The sequence below is a fragment of the Dendrobates tinctorius genome, unplaced genomic scaffold (assembly GCF_039654945.1).
Source record: "Dendrobates tinctorius isolate UK_male_01 unplaced genomic scaffold, ASM3965494v1 ptg000039l, whole genome shotgun sequence".
Taxonomy (NCBI): Eukaryota; Metazoa; Chordata; class Amphibia; order Anura; family Dendrobatidae; genus Dendrobates; species Dendrobates tinctorius.
In genome coordinates, this window is record NW_027361707.1 from 51,675,392 (window position 1) to 51,688,889 (window position 13,498).

The following is a 13,498-nucleotide window of genomic DNA, read 5'->3' on the forward strand; positions in this document are numbered from 1 at the left end:
CGCTACCCTCAGGTATTTCTGGTAATCTGGATGGATAGGGATGTGATAATACGCATCCTTTAAATCGACTACGGCCATGAAGCAATCTTGATGTAGCAGCTTTACTGCCGTAGTCACTGATTCCATCTTGAAGGTCGGGTTCCTTATCCAAAGATTGAGGCGTCTGAGATTTATGATTGTCCTGAACGACTGATCTGGTTTTTTTATTAGAAAAAGGGGTGAATAAAACCCCTTTCCTTCCTGTAAGCGTGGCACCTCGGACAGTACCCGCTTGTCTATCAGGCTCAGGATTTCTGTTTCTAAGGCCAGTTGTTCTTCGGTCATCTTCCTGATAGGTGTGATGACGACCACGGGTTTTGGCTGACGAATAAAGGGGATTTTCAGGCCTTCTTTTAGGATGCTCAGAATCCAGGTATTGGAGGAGATCTTTTCCCAGGCCTGGAAAAAGAGTGCCAATCTCCCTCCTACTGGAATACCGGCGTCATTGTGGTGACTTTTTTGAGGTGGAGGTGACACCAAACATAAACCCTGATTCTTTCTTTCTTTTATCCTCCCATCTTCTCCTGTCAGCGGGAGGACGTCCTCTATTGAATCTCCCCCTCCGAAAGGGCTGTCTCCTCTGATCCATAGGGAATCTGGGGAAGCCTTTTTTCTTATCTCCTGCTTTCTCCAGAATATCGTCCAAGTTCTTGCCGAACAGGAATCGACCATCGCAGGGGAGAGAGCATAATTTGGCCTTGGACTGAAGGTCACCCGGACAGCCCTTAAGCCATAACGCGCGTCTAGCAGCATTTGATAGTGACGCTGCTCTGGCTGTCAATCGCATAGAGTCCGCCGAGGTATCTGCCAAAAAAGCCGCTGCCCCGTGCAAGAGATACATGTCTGATAAGATCTTCTCTCTTGGGACCCTTGACGCCAGCTTCTCTTCTAACTGCTGCAGCCAGATCATAAGGGAGCGTGCCGTGCAGGTGCCCGCTATCGCCGGCTTTAGACCTCCTGCTGTCGCTTCCCATGCGTGCCTCAAATATGAGTCCGCTTTTTTGTCCAGCGGGTCTCTAAGAACCCCTGCATCTTCCAAGGGCAGGGCCGACCTTTTGGAAGATCTGGACACTGCTGCATCTATTTTTGGGACTTTGTCCCATACCTCCGTATCCTTGTATTCAAAGGGGTATCGTCTCTTAGAGGCGGATGGAAGGGTCCCCGATTTTTCAGGCTTTTTCCACTCCTTCTCAATAAGCGCCTGGATTTTCGCGTTTACTGGAAAGGTTCGTTTTTTCCTCTCCTGAAGCCCCCCAAACATGACGTCCTCTAGGGTTTTAGCCGCCCTTTCTTCCTGTAGGCCCATTGTGGTTCTAATGGCCTTTAGGAGGGCATCTGTATCTTCTACAGGGAAACATGGCTTACCCCCTGTGTCACTATCTGAGGAGTCTGAGGAGGATGATTTTTCCGCCTGAGATGATACTGACGCGGAATCTGAGGGGGAACTAGGGAAATCCTTCCTGCTTTTTTTCCCTTTTTTCAATAAGGACTTAATTGAGCCTTCCATTTCTGACCTGAGGGCAGATATTAGATTGGCTGCGAAACTAGGCGCTTCCTCCGCCATAGTCCGCTGAATGCACGAAGCACAGAGATCTTTTTGCCAGTCTCTTGCTAGGGGAGATTTACATATAGCACAATCCCTATTCTTCTTGCTTCCCGCTTTTCTGGGCCTTTCCTACAGGGTGAAGCATACAATAGAAAACCCCGATTAATATACTGTTAACCTTCCAGGACAGGAACCCAACTGAAGCGGGGGAGAGGTGCCGCCCCTTATGTCTCAGTAGGTTCCTGTCCTGGCGGGGCGGATCCCTCTCTCAGGTGGTGCTGTCATGGGTAAAGGGAAAACTATTTTATATAAAAAATAAATTATTTTTGCATCGCTTTATTCTGCGAGCTATAACTTTTATTTTTTCGCTGATGATGCTGTGTGGCGGCTCGTTTTTTGCGGGACAAGATGACGTTTTCAGCGGTACCATGGATATTTATATGAGTCTTTTTGATCGCGCGTTATTACACTTTGTTTGGCAGTATGATAAAAATAAAAAACGAAGCAAAAAATGATTTATTTTTTAAGTGGTTCGCTAAAGGGGTTAACGAATGGGACAGTTTTATAGGGCGGGTCGTTACAGACGTGGCGATACCCAATATGTGTACTTTTATTGTTTTGTTTTTTTTTATTTTCAAAAAATGAATTTATTGGGGAATTTTTTTTTTTTTACTAACTTATTTGGCGTTTAAATTTTTACACTTTTTTTCATTTTTTTTTTTACTTTATTAAATAGTCCCAGGTGGGACATCACTGTCCTGTGACAGATCGCTGATCTGTCACATCACAGATTACTGTGACAGATCAGCAATCTGTCACAGGCATTGAAGAAGACTTCCTCTTGCCTGCGCTTTGCAGGCACTGAGGAGGCCAGCTTCCTCCAGGCCCCCGAAGGCCCCTGTCGCCATCTTGGATTCGGGGGCCTGGAGGAAAGGAGCCCCCCGCAGCAGCGCTGCACATTGCGCTGCCGTGGGGGGCTCAGGGAAGCACGGAGGGAGCCCACTCCCTGCCGATGCTTCCCTTTAACTCCCGGTACACCGCGATCATGTTTGATCGCGGTGTGCAAGGGGATAACATGTCGGGGGCGGTCCGTGACCGCCCATGACACATAGTGTCGGGTGTCAGCTGTGATAATCAGCTGACACCCGGCTGCGATCAGCGGCGCTCACCACGTGGGCGCCGCTGATCGCAGTAGACGTGCTACCCCGTCCATGGGCATAGGGGCCCGAGTCCCATGGACGGGATAGTAAGTCGGATGTCAGGAAGGGGTTAAGAGTGAAGGGGCTCAAAGATATCTGACCCTGTAGAGACCCCTCTAAGGCCCTGTCGCTAACTAGGACGTCCTTCTGAAGGGATCTAGTGTGAAACTGCGCCCACCTAACTGCTAGCATACATGAGGTCAGAGAGCATAACAGACATGGCTTGCCTGAGGGTCAGAGGGTTTATCAATCGCCTGAAGTACCTGCTGTTGTATGTGCTACAATTTATCTGATGGCAGAAGGCACTGCTGGGTTTCTGAATTTAACAGTAAGCCTAGGAACTTTTGGACTCTTGTGGGCTGAAACCGGGATTTCTCGTAATTTATTATCCATCCGAGGTGCTCTAGTCTGGACTTAGCCCTTTCTAATCGTCTAAGTACGGGACAATCAAGATATCTGCGGGAGGCTGATGGGCCATGACTTAGGCCACTATCTTCGTAAATACCCGGGGCGCTGCTGAGACCAAAAGGAAGAGCCCTAAACTGAAAATGACAGATTAGACTGTCCATTGAAACCGCCACTCTCAGGAACTGCTGGAAGTCTGTGTGGATAGGCACATGATAGTACGCGTCTTTCAAATCCACGACTGCCATAAAACACCCTTCAAAACAACATTTTTATTGCTGAACTGAGACTCCATCTTAAAAGGTTCGATTAACCAAAAATTCATTAAGGGAACGTAAATTAATAATGGTCCTAAATGATTTATCCAGCTTTTGTATCAGGAACAGGGGAGAGTAGAAGCCTCTACCTCTCTCAGATTCCAGAACCTCCACCAGGACCTTCTTCAGGCAAAAACTCAGGACTTCTGCTTCTAAAGAAGTCTGTTCAAGTGGCGAAGATCGTAAGGGAGTTAGTTTAAAGGTATCCCGAGGAACATAACTAAACTCCAGTCTGAGTCCGGTGGATATTATGTTCCGCACCCAGTCACTATTGGTAATCTGCAGCCATGCTAGGAGGAAGGCTGGCAGTCTACCCCCCCCCCCCCCCCACGGGAACCGCTAGTCATTGGCCTGGTTTCTTTCGCCCTCTCGAAGAACGCCTGAACATAAAGCCCGTACGTCTCATCCTTAGATATTCCCATCTGGGACAGTCTCTATTAGGTGATGGGTTGCGCCTTCTCCCTTGACCGATCTCCTATTGAACAGACGTCGGTAGGATGCGGTCCACAAATTAGGCAACTTTATCTTATCGCCCATGGATAGCACTGCAGCGCTGGAGTCCTGGGTTCGAATCCCACCAAGGACAACATCTGCAAGGAGTATGTATGTTCTCCCCGTGTTTGCGTGGGTTTCCTCCCACATTACAAAGACATACTGATAGGGAGTTTAGATTGTGAGCCCCATCAGGGACAGCGATGATAATGTGTGCAAACTGTAAAGTGCTGCGGAATATGTTAGCGCTATATAAAAAAAAAAAATAAATAAAGATTATTGTCCCCGACTTTCTCAAGCAACTCATCCAGGACTGCTCCGAACAAATATTCCCCTTCACACGGGATAGTGCAGAGCTTTGCCTTGGACTGAATGTCTCCCGGCCAGCACTTTAGCCACAGGGCTCTACGAGCCGCATTGTAGCCACAGGGCTCTACGAGCCGCATTGGAGAGTCCTGCTGCCCTGGCGGCCATTCTAACCGCATCGGCTGAGGTGTCCGCTAGGAAGGCTGCGGCCTCCTGGATTACTGGTAGGGCGCCTACAATTGTCTGTCTAGGTATCCCTTGTTTTAATTGAGACTCCAATTGGTCTAACCAGATCATCATGGACCTGGCCATGCGTGTTGAGGCTACTGCTGATCTTAAAGAACTGGCTGCCTTCCTTAAAGGAACCTGGGAGATGGTATCTGCTTTCCTGTCTAGGGGGGTGGGGGGGGGGGTGGTCTTTAAGGGTCCCCAAGTCCTCGAAGGGTAGTGAGGATTTTTTTGATGCCTTGGCGATTGCCGCATCTACAGTAATTTAAGGGCCTTGTCATTATCTACGTTTGAGGGCTGGTTGTAGCGAACCCCTCTTATCTGGTTCCGCCCCCCCCCCCCCCCCATTCTCTACAAATTAGATCCTGAATCTTTTCGTTGAAAGGGAAGTCCCTTCGCTTTCTTTGCTCCAGCCCCCCGAACATGACATCCTGTATGGATAATTGCGATTTAGGCTCCTCCACTTCTATTGTTCCTCTCACCGCCTTTACCAGCTTGCCCACCCGGTCTAGCGGCCGACAAAACCGGACGGAATCCTCTTCCTCTGGAGGATGACGAGGGGGGGGGGGGGGGGGGGGGATGAGTCAGGGGAGTCCCTACTTCTCCATTCTACTGAGGAATCTGACTCCAAAGGGTCCCCAACCTTTGAGCTCTAGTTGGGACAGGGATTTCAGGGTTTCTCTCATCTTTGCCCTGACTGTCTTTTGAGCTTGCGGCTATTACGGGCGATTCTTCCTCCACCATCTGCTGGATACAGGGGGACACAACCTTTTTGGACACGAGTCTGGCAATGGGCATGCACAGAGCGCATTCCCTTGTTTTGCCTTACTCGTGGACTTCTTCCCCTGAGAATAAAACAGAGGGAAGCCCCGTCACTGAGTGAACATTCACGTAGATCACTTACAAGTGCAGCAATTAAGTACCAGAGAATGAGGGGGATCTTTCTCAGTTAATGCTCCCGTCTGTCTGGAGGAGCTTTTATGACTGGATTGGTCACTCAGTTTGGCACGCTCCTTACTGTCCCGGGATTCTGTCTTTTGTTTGACCTGCCGATGGTCCTCTAGGGGCGGCAGTGATTATTGTCGCTGCTGCCGCTCTCGTTCGCGCTCCATTAATCCGTTTGCAATAATGTCGCCAAAAGCATGGAACCCCCTTGGGCCCTTCTTATATACCCCTCCGCCGAACAGCAGACATGCCGTGTCCCCCCCCCCCCCCCCCCCAGTTGGGCCCCCCTCAGCTGGCGCCGCTATCGGCCAGTGAGTCGGCGCTTACCGGGCGCTGCCATCTTGGAATCTTCACACCTGCGCAGTGGTGCCGCTGACCTGGAAGCGTCCCCAGGCTCCGCCCCTAATGTCACCGCGACCCTGCACACACTTCCTGTGTAACAGGAAGTCACGCAGGATGCCCGGGCGTTCTTCAGTCTCCGACCACCATGCAGCCACGCCCCCCCCCCCCCCAACCACAGCCACCGCCCTGCCGGAGCAGGGAGACCCCCGGAGGCATACTCACCAGCGGCGGCTCTTTTCTCCCCTGGAGTCTGATATCCTCCGGCCACCGCTCCTTTCTGTACACGCCACTGCCGTGCAGCCCATCCAGGACCAGCGTGGCATCTCCAGGAGCTCCGCACCTGGCCGAGGTAGGAGACCCCCCCCCCTGCTACCTGTACCGGCCGGTCGGCCTGGGACCCATCCGGATTCCATCTGTAGGGTCCCGTCCCCTCAGGAAACCAACTGATTCGTGGGAGAGGTGCCACCCTTTTGTATCTGTAGGTTTACTGTTCCTGAAGGGCGGATCCCCTCTCTCATCGTGCTGTCATGGGAGTATGAATAAATAAATTTTTTTCCCAAAGTATAAATTTATAAAAATGAACGTACTCTAAAGTTACCCAACGAGTAACAACTGGCTCAACCAAAAAAAAAAACCCACTAAACAACTTACTGAATAAAACCTGTAAAAAAAAAAAAAAAAAAAAAAAATATATAAAATATATATATATATATATATATATATATACACACACACACACATACATATACACACACTTGAGATAAGGATGATATATAGCAGTTCTTTGTACTTACACTTAGTCTCCAGGTCATGTTTCTCCTGTAGAATACATAGATGTGGTAGAATTGTTAGTCTGACACGCGCACACCTGAGGTAATGTTTTCCTATCTGATGGTAAATCTTATCATCTGGGAGGGGGTTTGATATCTGAAACGGCACAATAACAAACTAAAATCCAGTTTTGGTCCATTCCACCCCACAATTTCAAAAATGGGGGAAGAAAAAAAAAAAAAAAAATAATAATAATAATGATATCTATCCATCTATCTACATACACTGAAGTTCATTCAGATGATTCTACAGACCAGTCCAAGATCAGACCCCAATGCACAGACTGACTGCAGGGCTCCCAACCCGAGCGGGACCGCCTCAAATATGAATCAGACACTCTGGTCAGGAGAGCTGTGGCCAGTCTGTGCACTAGCAGTACTTGGATCAGTTAGCACAAATGTCTAAATAAGCTGGGAAGGAAAACTGCCATCTTGTAATTTTTCTGAACAATCTTGTTATGACCACAAAGTTCAACTCTCAGCTAATTATAAATCAGATTAAGTGTGCGGCAGACTGCCGTGTAACACCGATCATTATCTCATCACAATGTTCGGACTGGCCAGCAGCCAAGCGTGAAAGCTGCATAGATATACTTGGTCACGGTGGTTAGAAGGAGCTCATTGTCATTGCAGCAGGAGTTACCAGCGAGTCTGCCATCCGCAGAGGAAATAGAAGGCAAGCAGCCAAAAAAAAAATGAGAATATAATATCTCTATCTAATGGTGTTTCGTTTAGCTAAAAATCCCCATGCATTTACTAAGAAAAAAAAAAAAATAAAAAATAATAATGAATGCTCCCAACATTTTGAATGTCCCAAAAAAAAAAAAAACCTGGATTGCAAAATTTGTGTTTCTCAAACCACATGCGGCATGAATCAGAGACCAGCACTTTTATTATAATTATGTATGTTTCTCTTTACTGCATTTCAAAGAAATACTTTTAAAATTTGGCCATGGACTATGCAACTATGACGACTAGTCCAAGAGGCGGATACTTGGTCTGTGTCTCATCAGACCAGAGAATCTTATTTCTCAGTCTGGGAGACCTTCATGTGTTTTTTTTTTTAGCAAGCTATGCGGGCTTTCATATTATGTCTGGCACTGAGGAGAGGCTTCCGTCAGGCCACTTTGCCATAAAGGCCCGACTGGTGGAGGGCTGCAGCGATAGTTGACTTTGTGGAACTTTCTCCCATCTCCCTACTGCATCTGTGGAGATCCACAGTGATCTTGGGGTTCTTCTTTACCTCTGTCACTAAGGCTCTTCTCCCATGATTGCTCAGTTTGGCTGGACGGCCAGGTCTAGGCAGACTTCCGGTGATTACAAACTTCTTCCATTTAAGAATTATGCAGGCCACTCTTAGGTACTGCAGAAATTCTTCTGTAACCTTGGCCAGATCTGTGCCTTGCCATAATTATGTCTGAGCTTCTTGACCTGCTCCTTAGACCTAATGATTCTCAGTTGGTCTGACATGCACGGTGAGGTTTTATATAGACAGGTGTGCGCCTTTACAAACCAAGTCCTATCAGTGTAATTAAACACAAAGGAAATGGACAGCATGTGACTTAAATATGAGTGTCTGAGCAAAGGGTCTGAATACTTATGACCATGTGATATTTCAGTCTCTTAATTTGCAAAAATTTCTATATTTGTTTTTTTTCAGTCAAGGAGGGGTGCGGAGTAAAAAAAAAAAAAAAACACTTTAATTTACAAAATAGCTGCAACGAAACTGAAAAATTTAAAGGGGTCTTAACAGTTTCTGTACCCACTGTATATGGTCCCCTGTACGCTCAGTTATAAATAACTGGATTCATTTTCAGCAGCGATAAACCACAATATAAATTAAAACAAAGTGACGAAAAAGAAAAATCAGCTGCAGCTTTGAAGATTACAACTTGGTTTTTCTTTTTGTTCATCTGTTAAAAAGTTGCATGTATGGTTTACTATTAAACCTCTAAAGCATGAATCAGATGACACTGTAGAATCAGCATGGGGCACACCACATTTACATGTACCTGATACATCCATAGAGCCTTCAGCCGATAATATTTCACAGGCCCAAAGAATCCATTAATACCGATCATATAGTTGCTTCCTCCGACTACGAAGTATCCATTGGTATCATCGAAATAAATGTTCTCGTCAAAACTTTAAAAATAGAAATACTCTTAGATATCCAATGGAATCACCACAAGCAAATGTAATTCTACTTTTTGCATTTACAACCCCTTTAGAACTTTTAACGTACCTATACGTCATGGTTGAGTAGGGATTCCCGACCGTTGACATAGGTACGTCATGGTGATCATGACCAGCACAATAGCCATGCCTGCACTGGGAGCTCAGCTTACAAGATAACTGAACCCCGGATGGCCCACCCAGGAGCAGTGTCTGCACCACACCCAGCTGTTTAACCCTTTAAATGCTGCTACATTTAGGAGGCTAGGAGAGGGAGGGGGCTCGCTCTTCTCCCTTCCAGTTGGCGCCCTCGTGATGTCAAGGCAACCATAGAGTCTTGTCAACCTACGGGTGTATCAGTGAAGTTGGCCCGCTTAGACCATGCCATTGGTATGGTCTAGGATGCTTCTGTCAGTGCAATACTGACATGTATAATGTATTGAAGTGCTGATGCATTGCATTATACCAGAGTATCGAATGTTAAAGTGTATAATATAATACATATATACACAGTTTAATGACAGAAAACTTGAATCTGACAAAGCGTAATAAAATCAAAAGTCTATGAAAATAACTTAATATTTTGTTGCATAACCTTTTGAGGTAATCACTGCAAACGATTCCTGTAACTGCCAATGAGACTTCTACACCTCTCGACAGGTATTTTGGCCCACTGCTCAAGAGCAAACTGCTCCAGTTGTCTCGTGTTTGAAGGTTGCCTTTTCCAGACATGTTTCAGCTCTTTCCAAAGATGATCAATATGATTTAGGTCAGGGCTCATAGAAGGCCACTTCAGAATAGTCCAGTGTCTTCCTCTTTCTTGGGTGTTAACTGTTTTGGGTCATTATCCTGTTGCAAGACCCATGACCCGCGACTGAGACCAAGCTTTCTGACACTGGGCAGCACATTTCTCTCTAGAATCCCTTGACAGTCTTGAGATTTTTGTACCCTGCACAGATTCTACACACCCTGTGCCAGATGCAGAAAAGCAGCCCCAGAACATAAGAGCCTCTTCCATGTTTCACAATAGGGACAGTGTTTTTTTTATTGATGTGCCTTGCCAAGAAGTTCCATTTTTGTCTCATCCGTCCATAGAACATTCTTAAAGAAACTGTGGCTCGTCAACATGTAGTTTGGCAAATTCCAGTCTGTCTTGAAGATTTCCACCACCCCCCCCCCCCCCCCTCCCCACCAACAGTGGTGTCCTCCTTGGTTATCTCCCATGAAGTCCACTTTGGCTTATACAACAACAGATGGTGCGATCTGACACTGATGTTCCTTGAGCTTGAAGTTCACCTTTAATCTGTTGAGAAGTTTTTCTGGGCTCTTTTATTACCATTCATATTCTCAGTCTTTGATTTGTCATCAGTTTTCCTCCTGTGGCCACATCAAGCGAGGTTGGCTACAGTCCCATGGAGTGTAAATTTTTTGAATATGTGCAACTGTATTCACAGGAACATCAAGCTGCTTGGAGACGGTCTTACAAATTTACCTTAACATGTTTGTCTATAATTGTCTTTCTAATCTCCTGAGACAGCTCTTTCCTTTGCTTCCTCTGGCCCACGTTGACTGTGATACACACCATATCACCAAACACAGTGAGTATCTGTAGCCTCTATACAGGCCCACTCACTGATTCCAAGATTGTAGACACCTGTGATGCCAATTAGTAGACATGTCCCTTTTGTCACATTATTTTCAAGGGTGCCATCATTTGTCAAGGCCTATTTAATGTTTTGTTTTTAAATTTTGTGGAAGCATGGTTGAAAAGCAATGTCTGATTTTCATTTGTTCATTTTTATTGATTTTGGATTACTACTTTTGTCAGATTCAAAGTTATTTCTGTGACCATTGTGGGTTTTTTGGTTTTTAACCCCTTAAGGACCAAGCCACTTTGAGGGTTAATGACCAGGCCTTAATTTTGAAATCTGACCACTCACTTTATGTGGTGGAGATTTTTTTTCATGACATTTGTACTTTACAATAGTAAAATTTCTTGTTTGTGAAAGAAATGTAAAATTTGGCAAAAATTTTTTAAAATTTTCAAACTTAATTTTTATGCCCCTAATGCTCCGATTTATGTCACAAAATAGTTAGTAACTAACATTTCCTACATGTCTACTTTACATCAGTACAATATTTTAAACAATTTTTTTTGTTCGGACGTTAAGGGTTAAAGTTTGACCAATTTAACAAAATTTACAAAAGTTTTTTTTATATTTTAGGGACCACCTCACATTTGAAGTCACCTGGAGGCATCTATATGCCAGAAAACAGAAAATTTTTGAATGTAAAAAAAAAAAAAAAAAAAAAATTATATTATATATTTATCAAACATTTAGCTTTTTAACAAAAAATTTACTTCAGGTTCAATTTTTTTATTTTACCAAGGGTAACAGAAGAAATTAGACTAGAAAAGTTATTGTGCAATTTGTCCAGAGTACGCCGATACCCCATATGTGGGGGTATAAACCATTATTTGGGTGCATGGCAGCGCTCGGAAAGGAAGCAGCACCATTTGACTTTTTTGGCTGGAATTGAGATTGGACGCCATGTCGCATCTGGAAGGCCCCTGATGTGCCAAAACAGTGGAAACACCCCCCCAATACACCCCTAACCGGAGAATGGAAATAAATACATTATATTTTATTATTTTTCCCCTAACTAAGGGGGTGATAAAAGGTGGGTTGGATTTACTATTTATGGCGGTTTTTACATTTGGCAGCTGTCCTACGCTAAAAGACGCTTTTTATTGTAAAAATAGTTTTTGCATCACCACATTTTGAGAGCTACAATTTTTTCCATATTTTGACCCACCGAGTCATGTGAGGTCTTTTTTGCGGGACGAGATGACTTTTTATTGGTCCAATTTTCAGGCACGTGACTTTTTTTGATCGCTTTTATTCCGATTTTTGGGATGCAGAATGAACAAAAACCAGCGTTTCATGAATTTTGGGGGGGTGTGTTTAGACCGTTCTGCATGCGGTAAAATTGATAAGGCGTTATTATTCTTCAGGTCAGCACGGTTACAGCGATACCTCATTTATGTCTTTTTAGGTTTTGGCGGTTTTATGCAATGAAAACATTTATATAAAAAGATATTTTTGCATTGCTTTATTCAGCGAGCTATAACTATTTCACTGATGACGTTGTGTGGTGGCTTGTTTTTTTGCGGGACAAGATGTTTTCAGCGGTACCATGGTTATTTATATCCGTCATTGCACTTTGTTCGGCGGTATGATAAAGCATTTTTTGCTTTGTTTATTTTTATTTTTTTAAGGGGTTCAATAAATGGGTTAACTAGTGGGACAGTTTTATAGGGCGGGTCGTTACGGACGCGGCGATACCAAATGTGTACTTTTTTTATTTTCAAAAAAAAGGAATTAGGGAGTTTTTTTACTTTAACGATTTTTTTAACTTTATTACACTGTCCTGGGGGAACATCACTGTCATGTGACAGATCGCTGATCTTACACATCACAGATCGCTATGACAGGTCAGCAATCTGACAGGCGCTGCACAGGCTTCCTCATGCCTGTGCTCTGCAAGCAGTGAGGAAGCCGGCTCCCTGCAGGCCCCTGCAGGCCCCTGCCGCCATATTGGATCCAGGGACCTGCAGGGAAGGAGGCCCCCAGAGCAGCGTAGCAAATCGCGCTGCTCTGGGGGTCGCAGGGAAGCACGGAGGGAGCCTCCTCCCTGCGCGCTTCTCTCCTATGCCCCCAATACACTGCGAACATGTTTGATCGCGGTGTGCCAGGGGTTAACGTGCCGGGGTGGTCCGTGACCACCTCTGACACATAGTGCCGGGTGTCAGCTGTGATAAGCAGACACCCGGCCGCGATCAGCAGCGCTCCCCACGGGGGGGGGGGGGCGTTTGGGGTTTCGCCCCTGATCGCTATGATGTACTATTCAGTCCTTGGGACTTAGGTCCCAGGTCACATGGACAGACTAGTACGTCCAATGTAGGAAAGGGGTTAAAACAGTAACAGTTCTCCATAGAATTTTATGAGCACTAACTGCCACCTCCTATCTTTGTAATAGAAAGATATGTATTTCACTGAAGACAGATTTTACTTGTGAACTCAGAATTTTGAGAATGTTAGCGCCCCCCCCCCTCCCCCGTTGGCCAAAAGAAAATAAAGGGGGGAGGACTCATGGCCGCATAGACCCCTCGTTTTATGTATAAACTTCTGTTTTGATGGGGTTAATATTGGGTCAATTGAAGGTCATTAAGGCTCAGTCAGGTGAAGCTATGTAAATATAAACAAGCTAGAACTGGTTTAACCGGTTCTTGGCGCCCAATTCTATTTGAATATTGATTGGTTGTGGCATTTTGGCGGGCTTATTGTGTTTTCTATAAATAGCCCGTGCTTATCTCTGTGTGGCATTACGTCAGCATCTGAAGAAAGAAGATTCATTACCTGATGGATGACCTGCTTCAGCAACTCATCGCTAGGGCTGGCAGTGAGGATTGGCTAAGGAGCTGCTTAGCTATAAAACCTGTCGTGGCGGCTCCGGTGGTCGTCCCTCCTCCTCATGAGCCATGTTCTCAGGCACAGCCCCCGTCTACAAGCACTGCACCCTCTCCGGTTCACGGTGGTTCCTCCCGGGTCAGGAGACCCCCCCGAGCTCCTACTCCACGGCAGCGTCGCCTCCGAGATCCAGACGCGCACA

General features: G+C 45.7%; 1 protein-coding gene across 1 annotated transcript in view; it reads right to left on the minus strand.

Moving 5' to 3' along the window:
- SEL1L3 (SEL1L family member 3) overlaps positions 1–13,498 on the minus strand; it is an 86,785-nt gene that overhangs the window by 48,125 nt on the left and 25,162 nt on the right. The window contains exons 7-8 of the mRNA XM_073574703.1: positions 8,662–8,794; positions 6,614–6,746 (exon numbers count right to left, since the gene is read on the minus strand). Coding sequence (XP_073430804.1) covers positions 6,614–6,746; positions 8,662–8,794 — 266 coding nt within the window. The remainder of the gene's footprint in view (positions 1–6,613; positions 6,747–8,661; positions 8,795–13,498) is intronic.